Raw genomic sequence first — 11981 nt, 5'->3', positions numbered from 1 at the left:
TTAAAAGAATTGATAAACTGTAACTCCATCAGTGTAGCTGAGCAGCCACTGGCTGCTTTTACAGTCTTTGTTGTCATTGTGAAGCCTTTTGCTGAGTTTTTGATTTTTACAGCTAATTTTGGTGACTGTGGTCCTGAAAAACTCATAAATCTTGGTGTCCACCAACCCTGCCCCCAGCTCTCGAACACCTCCTGAGTGAGGCAATGGGGCAGAAAAATCATTGCTGAACCCTCTAGCCCTGCATGAAACAATTTAAACGTGTTCCCTTTGGTTGGCACAACAGAGTGCTGCATAATCAGTGAAACTACTTAACAACCTGACTCAAGGAGAATTAATTTCGATACACCATCAAACAAATGCAGTTAATTTGGCCACAGCAGTGGAGGCCCCATGTCACGAACACAAAACAGAAAATGACCCTTTTTTTTTGCACTTCCAAAACTATTCGGGTGAAAAGCACTGTGCTTTGATAAGGTCTGTGTAAAATACTGAACAGTTTGTACTTCCATCACCAGATGCTAGTAATCTACCCAAATAAACAGTAATTATTTACTTAAATCTTACATTTTAATTAGAGCATATTTGCAGTTATGCCAATAGCAAAGGTTTTGTCTTCATCTTATTATAGTTGTTGTTTTGTATTTACTGTCATACCTTCAAGCCTTAGCACAGTGTATGCTTGTTGTTGATTTCCACATTTCTTCCTAAAAGGTTGAGCTCCACTGCATAATGCAGTGGTAATTACTGCAAACATCAGTACACTCACTTATGGTTATAAGAGCTTTCCCCGAAGGTTTGTTTTGATTGTCACCTAACTCACTGGGGAATATTGTTGCATGATTTGAATTCCCTGATGTTCTCTGACCATTATAATGTTCTGCCTAAAGGCTCCCATATTGCAGACGAACTGAAATTTGTTAGCAGGGTTTTGGAAGGAGAACCTGTATTTTCACTAGATTTTATAGAAGTTTTGAAAAACATTTGCTGCCCCTTCTGACTAAAGCCTAAAATTTTTTTAAAAAAAGCATCGAGCAATAGCTCCAACTCAAAAGCACATTTATAGCTTCAGTCCTGAATAAAGAAACTTTTTCAAACATAAATGCACTGATTAACCTGTGTGTAACGTTATATTCAGAAAAACCTAAATATAACTAAGTAGAGAGCAGTGCTGCTTTCAGTGAACGCTTTAGATTTGGATTCCACAAACGTTTGGAAGGGTTGTGCGGCAGCCTAACCTTGTCTAAACGTTCTCTAAACATTAGTATAATTTTTTTTAAATCAAATTTAACCTTAAGAGGACCACAGTGGGACATTCTGTTCTAGCTTGAATAACAATACAGCCTTGCAGGGTTTTGTGCTGGACTGTGTAAAAGGTGAGCCCCTCCCCTTAAGTAAAAAAAACCCCACTGCATTCTCATTCAATTTTAGAAAATTAATTAAATGCATCTAAAACATAAGAAAAACTACTTAAAAAATCCAAATAAACAAGGTACATTCAGTGGACTAACTTTGCTTATCGCGTTTTAATTCAAGCGCAGATGTGCGCACTTCCGGGTGTTTACAGCGGTTCGAACGAAACCGGAAGTTGTTGGGAGTGAATCCTCTCGGTTCTGCACCAATGACCTACATTTGTTTAGCCGCACCAGCTTCTTCCAGAAGTTTCCTTGACCGGCTTTTTCACCAGCGCGGCGGCAACTCTCACAGACACCATTGCAAACACGTCGTTTTGTGTTGTTTTCTTTCCGCTAAATGACATTTGTGTCCTCTCTGTTCAGAGCTGTAACTTATCCGTGGACTGCCAAAACAACATCGACGGCTACTGCCCGCTAAAGTGTCAGAAGCTGCGGCGGTGGGGCAACTTGAACCCACACGCATGACATACGGGATGCTCTGTCGGCGTTGACAATGTTTTTATGAAGAGGGAGACGAGCTGACTGTGAATTGTAATGGGTAAAGATTACTATAATGTGCTAGGAATAGCCAAAGGCGCGTCCGAAGAAGAGATAAAAAAGGCGTACAGAAAGCAGGCTTTGCGCTTTCACCCGGATAAGAACAAGTCTCCCGGAGCTGAAGACAAATTCAAGGAGATCGCTGAAGCATACGATGTCCTCAGCGATGCCAAGAAAAGGGACATTTACGATCGCTTTGGAGAAGAAGGTACCTGAAATCGTCACCAAACGTACATGCAGCTCAGTGGTCTGTGCCTCCACGTTGTGTAACCATCAGCAAACCAGCACATTGTGTCACTTTCGGAGCCTTTCAGATCTGACTCATATGTACATGGGTCTGCATGTTTGCAATCGGTCATTTAGGTTTTCTGCATCTCTCTGCAGCGGTTATCGCCCGCTGGATGTGAGGGTAGAATAGGTGTAGCTGGAGAACCTGCTGGAAGCAGCAGCCCTGGCCTCTGCTGTCAGCCTGTGTCTGATGAGAGACTGGTGGCTTTGCCAGGTTAAACATGCACCTTCAGGGGTGATTTATTCAAGTGTTATTAATTATTGGGAGGTCTGTCCAGTGGAACTGATGTGCAGGAGCTTAAACATGATAGCGTAGAGGTCATGTTCATTTATTGGTCAGGTTTTACTGCAGAAGTTTCCTTACAGGCCTTTGATGTTTGTCCATGTTTCCTCCGACAGGTTTAAAGGGTTCAGCTGATGCCAGAGGTCACACTGGTCCAAGTTACAACTACACCTTCAGTGGGGACCCTCACGCCATCTTCGCCGAGTTCTTCGGAGGCCGCAGCCCGTTCGACCACTTCTTCACGCATAATGGGGGGGGTGATATGGACGTCAACGACCCCTTCACCGCTTTCGGCATGGGAGGAATGGGTGGGTTTCCCAGGCCGTTTAAATCTCCCCCGGGAGGCTTTCACAGGCGACACGAGAAAAAGAAGGACCCGCCGGTGGTGCACGAGCTGAAGGTGAGCCTCGAAGAGGTTTTCTCAGGCTGCATGAAGAAGATGAAGATTTCTCGCAAGAGACTGAATCCCGACGGCTGCACCATACGCAGCGAAGACAAGATTTTAACTGTGGACATCAAGCGTGGCTGGAAGGAGGGCACCAAAATCACGTTTCCCAAGGAGGGCGATGAAACTCCCAGCAACATTCCGGCAGACGTGGTGTTTGTGGTGAAAGACAAACCCCACCCTGTGTTCAAAAGAGAGGGCTCTGACATAGTTTATCCTGCAAAAATATCACTTAAGGAGGTAAGTACGCAGATCTAAACTCATCAAGGAGAAAACTAAACAAAATCCCGTGCTTTCTGCTCATGTTTGTACATTCAAAGCAGCTGTCCTCTTTTTCTGTGTCTGTCTCCAGGCGTTATGTGGGTTCACGGTCAACGCTCCCACTCTGGATGGCCGGACCATCTCTGTGACCTCCAGAGATGTCGTGAAGCCAGGGATGAAGAAGCGTATCGCTGGGGAGGGGCTTCCTTTGTCAAAGTTCCCCGAGAGGAGAGGCGACATGATCTTGGACTTCAGTGTTAAATTTCCTGACAAACTGGGCCAAAGTACACGGGATGCTCTCGAGCAGATTCTTCCCATGTGACATGGTGTCTCCCCCCCACCCCCCCCCAAAAAAAAAAAAAAATCTAACAAGTTAGCATTTACAGCGAAGCTCTGCTGTGTAGCGCCACATTTTGGCCTGACCGACAGATTTTATTCCAGCTGGATTTGATTTAACTTTTCCGAACACCAAATCTAATATGAGTGAAGGGGAACGTCTAACCACAGAAACACAGGTTTTTGGTTTTTTTAAAGGTCACCAAATTGAAGCACTTCAGAAATAGATTTTTATCACAGAAAATGTGGTATCCGAGCAGTTGTTTGCAGGAGTGATTAAAGGTAACATACGGCTAGCTACTTAGCAGTAGCGCAGGTGCACGGATGTGTGTTCGAATGTAGCTGTAATTGGATAGACTGGGCATCGTGGGGATCCTGAAAGGAGTAGACGTTACGGGCATCTTATCGAGAGTAATCAGCATTGAATAGACTTTTCTTTTTCATGGCCTCTATAAACGTTCAGTGTAACCTGCAACTGACACAAGATTTTAATGCCACAGTGTCATAAACTGCCAGGAAAACTACACCGGAAGTCCTTCTGTGGCGGAAATGATCCCGCTTCTGATAAAGATGTGACAGTGAGTCCCACACTGTGATGCAGCTGTATCCACTGAACCCCCCCACCCCCGCCACACATACTCATACACCTAGCTACCTTCTACTGGACAACAAGCAGGGTGTGTAACAGGTTTAAAACTTAGCAAAGACAAAGCTCCTCTACTTGATCGGTACTCTGCATCGATGGAAGTTTGATTTGTGAAACGTTAAGCTGGCCCATGTTAAAATGTTTACTTTTACACTATATATATATATATATATATATATATAAATATATATATATATATATATATATATATATATATAAACTATTTGTTGGAATACTTTTTGTGCCAATGTATGTCCCCATGTAATTAAGGTGTGTGTCTAAGCGTGTCATTGGTGTGTACCCTGAAAGGTGTGATTGATAACTACTACAATTGCTAAAATTGTACCCTGCTAAAGATGATAAAGTATGTGATACTTTACACCAATATCATAAGTATTTGATACGTCAAATGTAATGACTGTCCAAACTTAATCAAAAGTCAGTGCATTTATTTTCATTTCGACCAACACGATATAGATCTACTGCTTCAGAACAAAAAAAACTATGGAATGTGATGCATAAAAATGATGTTGCTCCCCCCGACTTAAAGGCCTGTTGTATTAACCTTTGTTTGATTATTCCATCTGTTACCTAGCCTGGCTGACGCGTCCACAATCTCGATGAGATGGTGGTCTGGGAACTGCATTTTCTCGTATTTGAGGCGTGGTTTACGAATGCCTAGAGCCGTTTATTGGGCGCTACGAATGTCTATCAAATGACGTCAGGTTCTTCCCATGCTGCTTTGCGCGCGATTCATAGCCAATTGTATCACTTATACCAGATGACGACAGAAATTCGACAAGGAAGAAGAAAAAAATGGAAAATAAAAGTAAACTTGCGCTCTAAGCTACTTAAATTGACAACAAAGTAGGCCTATATGCTATATTCTACATGAATTTTTATGTTGTGGAGTTGTGAATTTATTTTAATAATGGAGAAATTGAGCAGCCTTGCTTTGTTGTCTACAGTAGTAGATCAACCCTCATCTTACTTTGAAGCTGGATGTCACGGTTCAAATGACCCTAGGGTGAATCTACTCCGAAACACTTTGTAAGGCTGCATTGAACGGTAACGTTGTGTCCGCTGTCATGTTGGATTAACACTCTACAAGCTTCGGTGTAGCGCATAGACGTCGTCATCGTCTTGCTGCCCCCCCCGTTCTGTGATTGGTTCCCAAACTCTGGCAAAAATAAGGGCGGTGGTTTCCAGGCTGACTTTGCAGTGAGAATGAAATCGAGCGCAAAGCAGCATGGGAATTCCCAGGCTATCTGTTACCATGAATTTTGACAGCATTCACTCCGCTATATAACTCCGTCTGGAAATGAGTTGAGTCACAGCTCGGCAGGAATCCTGACAAAGTGTTGGACTCTATTCCGTGTTTGAGTTTGGTAATGATAGAGGTCACTAAGTCAGTGAGGGATTTTAGAGCTGCTCCGACCTTCTGACACAAACGTGGTTTAACATCGACGCCGAGATGTGTAATGTCTTATCGTTTCATTTGTGTTTCCAAAAAAATATGTGTCTTTTAATTTGTCCTTTTGAAGGGGAAGCTGGAGAGCATTATTTAGTTTTACCTCATACGTTTATGTTTTGAAATCTCTGGCTGGGATTCAAAACGCTTTGATTTTTAACAACCAAAGCTTTTGTGAATTGATGACAGGTTAAGATGTTTTTTGTTTTTTTTAAAGACTCCTTTCCTATGTTGTGATGATCTACATTTCCACAATAAAAGAAATGGGAAAACAAAGCTAAGAAACCTTGCATCGTTTATGGTCAGGTGTTTAATTAGCTCAGGACAATTTAACAACTGAAAACTTCTCTCGGGAAATGAGCCCTGTGTAATACATTTTTGTCTATGTAGATGTCTATGTCATCAGCATGGATTCCTGACAGCACCGCCTAAAGCCTTTTACACACAATTTAAGTATTGGTAATCAATTAATTTTCTTGACATATTGATAGCTCTACAAATGTACCAACCGTTAAGAGAAAGTCAACAAGATTTTAGACCGGAAGTAGCTGAAACTAATATTTTGATACTTATTCCAGAGGACACTATAGGCCCATTTATGCCCTACGGCACCGGACGAAATTCGTCTGTCCGGTCCATACGTTGTTCCCGGAGCTTCTGTTTATGCCTCCGTCCGTATTGCGCACGTCCGTAAGGAATCCTCTAGAGGGCGGTATATATTGCGTCATTGTCGGCCGCGGGTTTGAGAAACATGGCGTCAATTGAGGAAGTTGCAGTCATACAAATGTATATACCCCCTGACCATCTCACAAATCCTCTCCTCCATTACCTGGCATTTTTAAATCTTAAATTTTTTTAATCTCCTACTCTTCGTTCTTCTTCTTCCTCCATAACTTCCGGAGCCAACACGCTCCTGACTCTCTACTGCCCCCACAAATTCCTCTGGTATTGCTCCGTTTCGCCCGGAGCTCACCGGATTGCTAAGCTCTTGACCTACGGACAAACTGACGGATGAAACGCCCCCCGGAACCGGGTGAAAGCGTCCGTTTCCGTAGTTAACGTAGGGCATAAATGGGCCTTAAGGTCAGAGACCGAACCAAAACTTGAAGCACAAACGGTTGAGTCAATCTCTAACTGCAGTCTATTGTCAGTGTGACTTTTTGAAGGATCAAGCCGGAAGTAGTAGCAGGTTGTTTTGTTGACTTGGAAAAGTACGCTGTTTTAATTGCACTCATATGCCCGCTAGAGGGCAGCATAGCCCATGTTTTAAGGTTAAAACCTTCCCAAGAACATTATATCCAAGGGGGTTGAGTTAGAAATATAGGCTGCACCAAGTTGTGCGTTGCAGTTATTACTCCAGTGACATCTGTGATTATGCATACGTAACATAGAACAGCTGTGAAGGGTTTAACCGAAAGTCCTGCTATTAGTTTGTCCGCCTTGATATTAACATCCATTGCAATTACTCACCGCTAGAGGGAGCAGTCATTTTGAGACCGTAGATGAGTGACCGCGGTGGGGGTGAACGAAGGCGGGTTCATCTCCATCAGATAGACACTTATAAAGAATTTAAGTTTAATAAATAAGTTATTCGTTGGTGTACAATATAACTAGCCAGTCTAGGTCTATGGGTAGATTAAAAACTCGACAAGGATTTTTTTTTTTTACATGACTTTCTTACTCTGCAGTGACCAACACCGAGGAGCATCAACAGTTAAATTAGTCAGAACCGAGCATTTCCGTTTGAAACCTTCAGAATAAAACGGCTCCAATATGTTTATTTGTGTTTTACATTTATGGTCAGCAGAGTGTAAAAAAGCCATCATTGCACTGAAATGTAAAATATCAAAGGTAACGCTTTGCAAACATTAAACCAAGTCTTTCTAAATAAAATCTGGACCCGTTGCCAGGTGACATCTCTAATTATAATTCTCCAAGTGAGCTTATTTTAACTTCGTGACCAAGGCACTCACTTTAGAAGCAATGGGTGTTTAACGAGGACACGTGAAGGCGTCATTGTTCCACCCCTTGCTGGGCTGTTACGAAGCTAATTCTAAAACAGCATACCGACACACACAAACACACAAGCTGTAATTACCTGCCAATCTGACCGGGTAAAGTCATCCTGTCAGTCGAGACCAGTGAAGTAAAGATACTTAGCTTCCTATGCTGTCGTATAGCTGTTTTCTGGTAGCTAACATAAGCAACGTCCGCAGGCTAAGCTAACAGGAAAGGCTAATGATAGTTGGCTGAAACTCCTGCTCCGGTAAGAATGACTGGCCTGCCATGTTTCCTGGTCTCTTCTCTTCTTTAATTATCGTGCTAATTAAGGCGAGGACCTCAGAAATAGTAAGCAAGTAACGACAGGGATTAGCAGTGACTGATTTAGTGTGTGTTTTTATCAGCTAGCCTGTATGCTGACAGGGAGTTGTCATTGTTTGTGATACTTGGAAGTGAAAAACAACTAGCAGCTAATGGTAGCTTTGTCTAATACATTGATTGTTGTAACTGCAGTGTGTAGCTGACAGTGTAGCATGAAAATGTTATTTCGTATAGTTTGCAGGCTATTTGTAAACAATGACTCATGACTTAGTTTGTTCAAACTGCATTATTAAATCTCTGCTACAATTGGTTTGCTAAGCAATTGTTTTGTTTGTGTGTCTGTTTTACAGTTTAAGACCTTCCTCTTCAGACTGCTGGATGTGGCAGATCCAGCTATGTGAGCAGCTCTGATGGTTGGACTTTTAAATCCATACAGTGCCTGGTTGAGGCAGCTTTTAAGCTGGTCTGAAGGACTACACCATCACTGTGACGTAACTACCCCACAGACCTGCTGCCAATTTAGCTGAACAGGTGTATGTTGTCTGGGATTGTAGCGTAACTCCCCAGAGCAGCCTCCACTCCTCTACAATGCCTCTGGGATTGGGAAGAAGGAAGAAGGCGTCCCCGTTGGTTGAGAATGAGGAAGCGGAGCCTATCCGCGCAGGCCTCAATGTGGCAGGTATGGAGGGAATGGATGGAGGAGTAGTGGGACTGGGAGAAGGTGCCGCCTCTGAAGGTCTTCCTCCTCCACCGAACAGCATGCGACCTCGGCTGATCTTCCACACCCAGCTCGCTCATGGCAGCCCCACAGGTCGCATCGAGGGCTTCAGCAATGTGCGGGAGCTTTATGCTAAGATTGGAGAAGCCTTTGGGATACCACCGTCTGAGGTAAGTCACCCAGCTCACAGTGTTGGCGGTGTGAACACACAGGTTTGCTTCAGCTCAGTGTGTGAGGTCTGACTGCGATAAATTTGACAAGCTTTATGTTTCTGACTGCAGGTTATGTTTTGCACACTGAACACTCACAAGGTGGACATGGATAAACTTTTGGGAGGTCAGATAGGCCTGGAAGACTTCATATTTGCTCACATTAAAGGCCAGCGGAAGGAAATAGAAGTGTTCAAAGGGGAAGATGCTCTGGGGTTGACAATCACTGATAATGGAGCCGGTTATGCTTTCATCAAGGTGAGGAAATTATAAATAAAAGAAAATAACAATGATAATAAATTCAGTTGTCCTGGAATATAATGTGTTACGAATGCTCGACTATAATGAAATGTTCATATGTGATGGTGAGGAAATGATGAGCTGTATAGTGTATCGGATGAATTCTTCGACTTTCACTGCTTTTCAGAGGATCCGCGAGGGGAGCATCATCCACCAAATCCAGGTCATTAACGTGGGTGACATGATCGAGTCGATCAATGGTCATCGCCTTATCGGCTGTCGACACTATGAAGTTGCCAAAATGCTGAAGGAACTTCCCAAAGGAAAGGATTTCACCATTAAGCTCGTGGAGCCTCTTAAAGCCTTCGGTAGGTGTGAGAGGAAGACGCCTTGGGGTCAAGATTCACTGTGATTTGATGTGTGGCTTTTAGTCATTCCTTTTTTTAGCCGATTGAATTAAGTGCTATCTACATCTTGTGTTGATTTCCACTGCAGCTTAAACAAAAAGCTCCTTCTAAAGCATTGCCATGAGTCTTTCGTATGAATGGCCCGAAAAGGATCCCAGATCAAACAGACCGCATATACTAATCTCAAGCTGAGGCTTTGATAATCGAAGATATGCAGTGAGGGTCGAAGCAGTGTGACGGAGCATGAAGTTCCAGCTGAAAAGTTTCATCTTTAGATATTTACCGGGTGTGGAAGGTTTACACGGCACATGTTTACTTGTTTTGTGTAGATATGATCAGCCAGAGGTCCGGAGGTTCCAGGTCAGCGTCGGGGGTTCAGCTGGGGACCGGCAGAGGAACCCTTCGCCTGCGCTCCAAAGGTCCTGCCACAGTGGAGGAACTGGTGAGCATCTGATAACTTATATGCATGCCTCTTGGAAAATGGAAATCTGTTGGCTGAGTCTGCATGTTGGATTTGGTTTGTCAAGCCGTCTGCATTTGAGGAAAAGGCCATTGAGAAGGTGGACGACCTGCTTGAGAGCTATATGGGCATCAGAGACAGCGAGCTGGGTAAGTCTGTGCGTATTTATAGCATTACTGCCATAATGTAACATTCAGTTTCTTGGAAACTAAACGTCCGTTCTGTGTCCTCAGCGGCCACCATGGTGGAGCTGGGCAAAGACAAAAAGAACCCAGATGAGTTCGCTGAAGCTTTAGATGAAACCCTCGGAGACTTTGCCTTCCCAGATGAGTTTGTTTTCGACGTCTGGGGCGCCATCGGAGATGCTAAGGTTGGGCGGGTGTAACCACAGAAACTAATGGAGCAGAGCAACCTGCGTGTGCGTTACACCCACAACATTCAGCACTACTAGAAAACATAACACTACCATCACAAGTTTGTTTTTATTCCAGTGTACACTCCCTCTATTTTTGTGCGTTTCTGCCCTTTCGGGAGATAAGTGGATGATCCAGTTACACGGCGAGGAAGGTGACTTTCCAAGTGCTTTTATTTGTCTTCCAGCTTTTTCCAGAAACTACAAGCACGCTGACGAGCGTTTCTTTTGACCGCATCACATGAGCCTGCATGTCAGTGTCGTAGTTGCCGGCAGTGGAACAAATGCGCCACATGTTTTCTGAAATGGGATAAATGAACCACAACAAGGTCTTTGATGTTTTTTTTTTTTTTTTTTTTTTTTTTTCCCCCCAGACATTGCACTGTGTTGAACTGCACTGTAAAGGAACAACAGAGGTCAACAGAGACCTCTCCAGGGGAGTTTTTGCACAGTAGAAGGCCTCCCAGACACAGCATTATCCTGAACCACTGGATGTTAATGTTAAAGATCCGTCTGAGAAGCATGTGCTGTTACATTTCTGTCTCTCCACCATGAATTCTGCTGGTTTTATGTTCTTTCTTTAGGTCAAAATAAATGATGTGGTTGCAGATGGGTGGTATTAAACTGTAGCTCCTGGCTTAAAGAGGTCTGTGGTTGTTTACCGTTGATGCACCCCGCGCTGTAATGACGTTAACCGTGACAGCGGCACATTCCTGTCTTGCATAGATTCGACAGTGTTAACAGAAAATCAGTGTTATCCGTTACAGAAGCTCAGTGTGTGAGACTGGGAAGCAGATTGGTTTCCAGGTTTGTGGACCGTCGACTTATTTTTTTTTTTTATAGCCGTTTTTTTTTTTTTATATGAGGTCATGTGATGTTTATTTTATTTTAGATTTGTGTAACATGAAAAATTCCATCCTGTCTTGCAACTTTATAGCAGAGAGCAGTATTAAAAAAGAAGAAAACTAACGGGTCGAAGTAGCTGTGTGTGTGTGTATATACAAAAAAAAAAAGGACACTGAAGAACATCGCCTTCGTTTCTTTCCATTTCATACTTTTCTGTATATTTTGTTGGGAGTCTTAATTCTGCTGCGTGATGTTGAGAACTTGGAGCAGATTGTTTCAGTTGGTTGAAAAGATTGTGGGAATAAAATCAAACAGTTGCAGCAACTGCTCAGTTTAGGTGAACACGTCTTTAAAAAAAAAAAAAACGTGTTAACCTTCTCTGTATGAAGCTATTTTGTAGGTTTAATTCAGTCCTCAGAGTTCTTGAATATCTGTATGGATGATGTAATGAAAGTGATGCTCAAACACTGTAACACTAAAGAATACATTATTTTGATGGCTTTGTATTACACTGATGTCAATGTCCAAATATAATTCAGTAATAACATCCACAGGGTAGTTTTCATTCTGTTTCTGTCTCTGCCGAGTGTCCTGCGGGATTAAATAAGGGGTCTTAAGGAAATGTTTGTATTGAATTATAAAAGATTTTTACTCTTGTTTTACTGTCGTGAAAAGAAGTGGAGACGAT

The 11981-nt window shown here is 42.9% G+C and overlaps 2 protein-coding genes across 3 annotated transcripts; both read left to right on the top strand.

Moving 5' to 3' along the window:
- The first annotated feature begins 1594 nt into the window (after window positions 1-1594).
- On the top strand, window positions 1595-4772 carry dnajb1a (DnaJ heat shock protein family (Hsp40) member B1a). The gene is made up of 3 exons (XM_075453905.1): window positions 1595-2157; window positions 2637-3205; window positions 3318-4772. The coding sequence occupies exons 1-3, from the start codon at window positions 1947-1949 to the stop codon at window positions 3546-3548; spliced, it is 1011 nt and encodes a 336-aa protein (XP_075310020.1). The 5' UTR covers window positions 1595-1946; the 3' UTR covers window positions 3549-4772.
- A 2810-nt stretch (window positions 4773-7582) lies between these two features.
- gipc1 (GIPC PDZ domain containing family, member 1) lies at window positions 7583-11840 on the top strand. 2 transcript variants are annotated; one of them, XM_075454508.1, is made up of 7 exons: window positions 7583-7945; window positions 8352-8889; window positions 9001-9186; window positions 9356-9536; window positions 9905-10017; window positions 10103-10184; window positions 10269-11840. In XM_075454508.1, the coding sequence occupies exons 2-7, from the start codon at window positions 8590-8592 to the stop codon at window positions 10418-10420; spliced, it is 1014 nt and encodes a 337-aa protein (XP_075310623.1). In that variant the 5' UTR covers window positions 7583-7945; window positions 8352-8589; the 3' UTR covers window positions 10421-11840. The 2 variants fall into 2 exon arrangements, with proteins under 2 accessions (XP_075310623.1, XP_075310624.1); XM_075454509.1 differs by lacking the exon at window positions 7583-7945 and adding an exon at window positions 8010-8028.
- The last annotated feature ends 141 nt before the right edge of the window (window positions 11841-11981 follow it).

This window comes from Odontesthes bonariensis, chromosome 21 (assembly GCF_027942865.1).
Source record: "Odontesthes bonariensis isolate fOdoBon6 chromosome 21, fOdoBon6.hap1, whole genome shotgun sequence".
In the NCBI taxonomy this organism is placed as follows: domain Eukaryota; kingdom Metazoa; phylum Chordata; class Actinopteri; order Atheriniformes; family Atherinopsidae; genus Odontesthes; species Odontesthes bonariensis.
Note: the sequence above shows the minus strand (reverse complement) of the source record. Positions and strands in the feature narration are given on the sequence as shown.

Excerpts from the sequence above, each read along its gene's own strand:
- dnajb1a (XM_075453905.1), top strand. The coding sequence starts at position 1,947 with ATGGGTAAAGATTACTATAATGTGCTAGGAATAGCCAAAGGCGCGTCC. Across the intron at positions 2,158-2,636 it reads CGATCGCTTTGGAGAAGAAG|GTTTAAAGGGTTCAGCTGAT; the intron begins GTACCTGAAATC and ends TTCCTCCGACAG. Across the intron at positions 3,206-3,317 it reads CAAAAATATCACTTAAGGAG|GCGTTATGTGGGTTCACGGT; the intron begins GTAAGTACGCAG and ends GTCTGTCTCCAG.
- gipc1 (XM_075454508.1), top strand. The coding sequence starts at position 8,590 with ATGCCTCTGGGATTGGGAAGAAGGAAGAAGGCGTCCCCGTTGGTTGAG. Across the intron at positions 8,890-9,000 it reads TTGGGATACCACCGTCTGAG|GTTATGTTTTGCACACTGAA; the intron begins GTAAGTCACCCA and ends TTCTGACTGCAG. Across the intron at positions 9,537-9,904 it reads GGAGCCTCTTAAAGCCTTCG|ATATGATCAGCCAGAGGTCC; the intron begins GTAGGTGTGAGA and ends TGTTTTGTGTAG.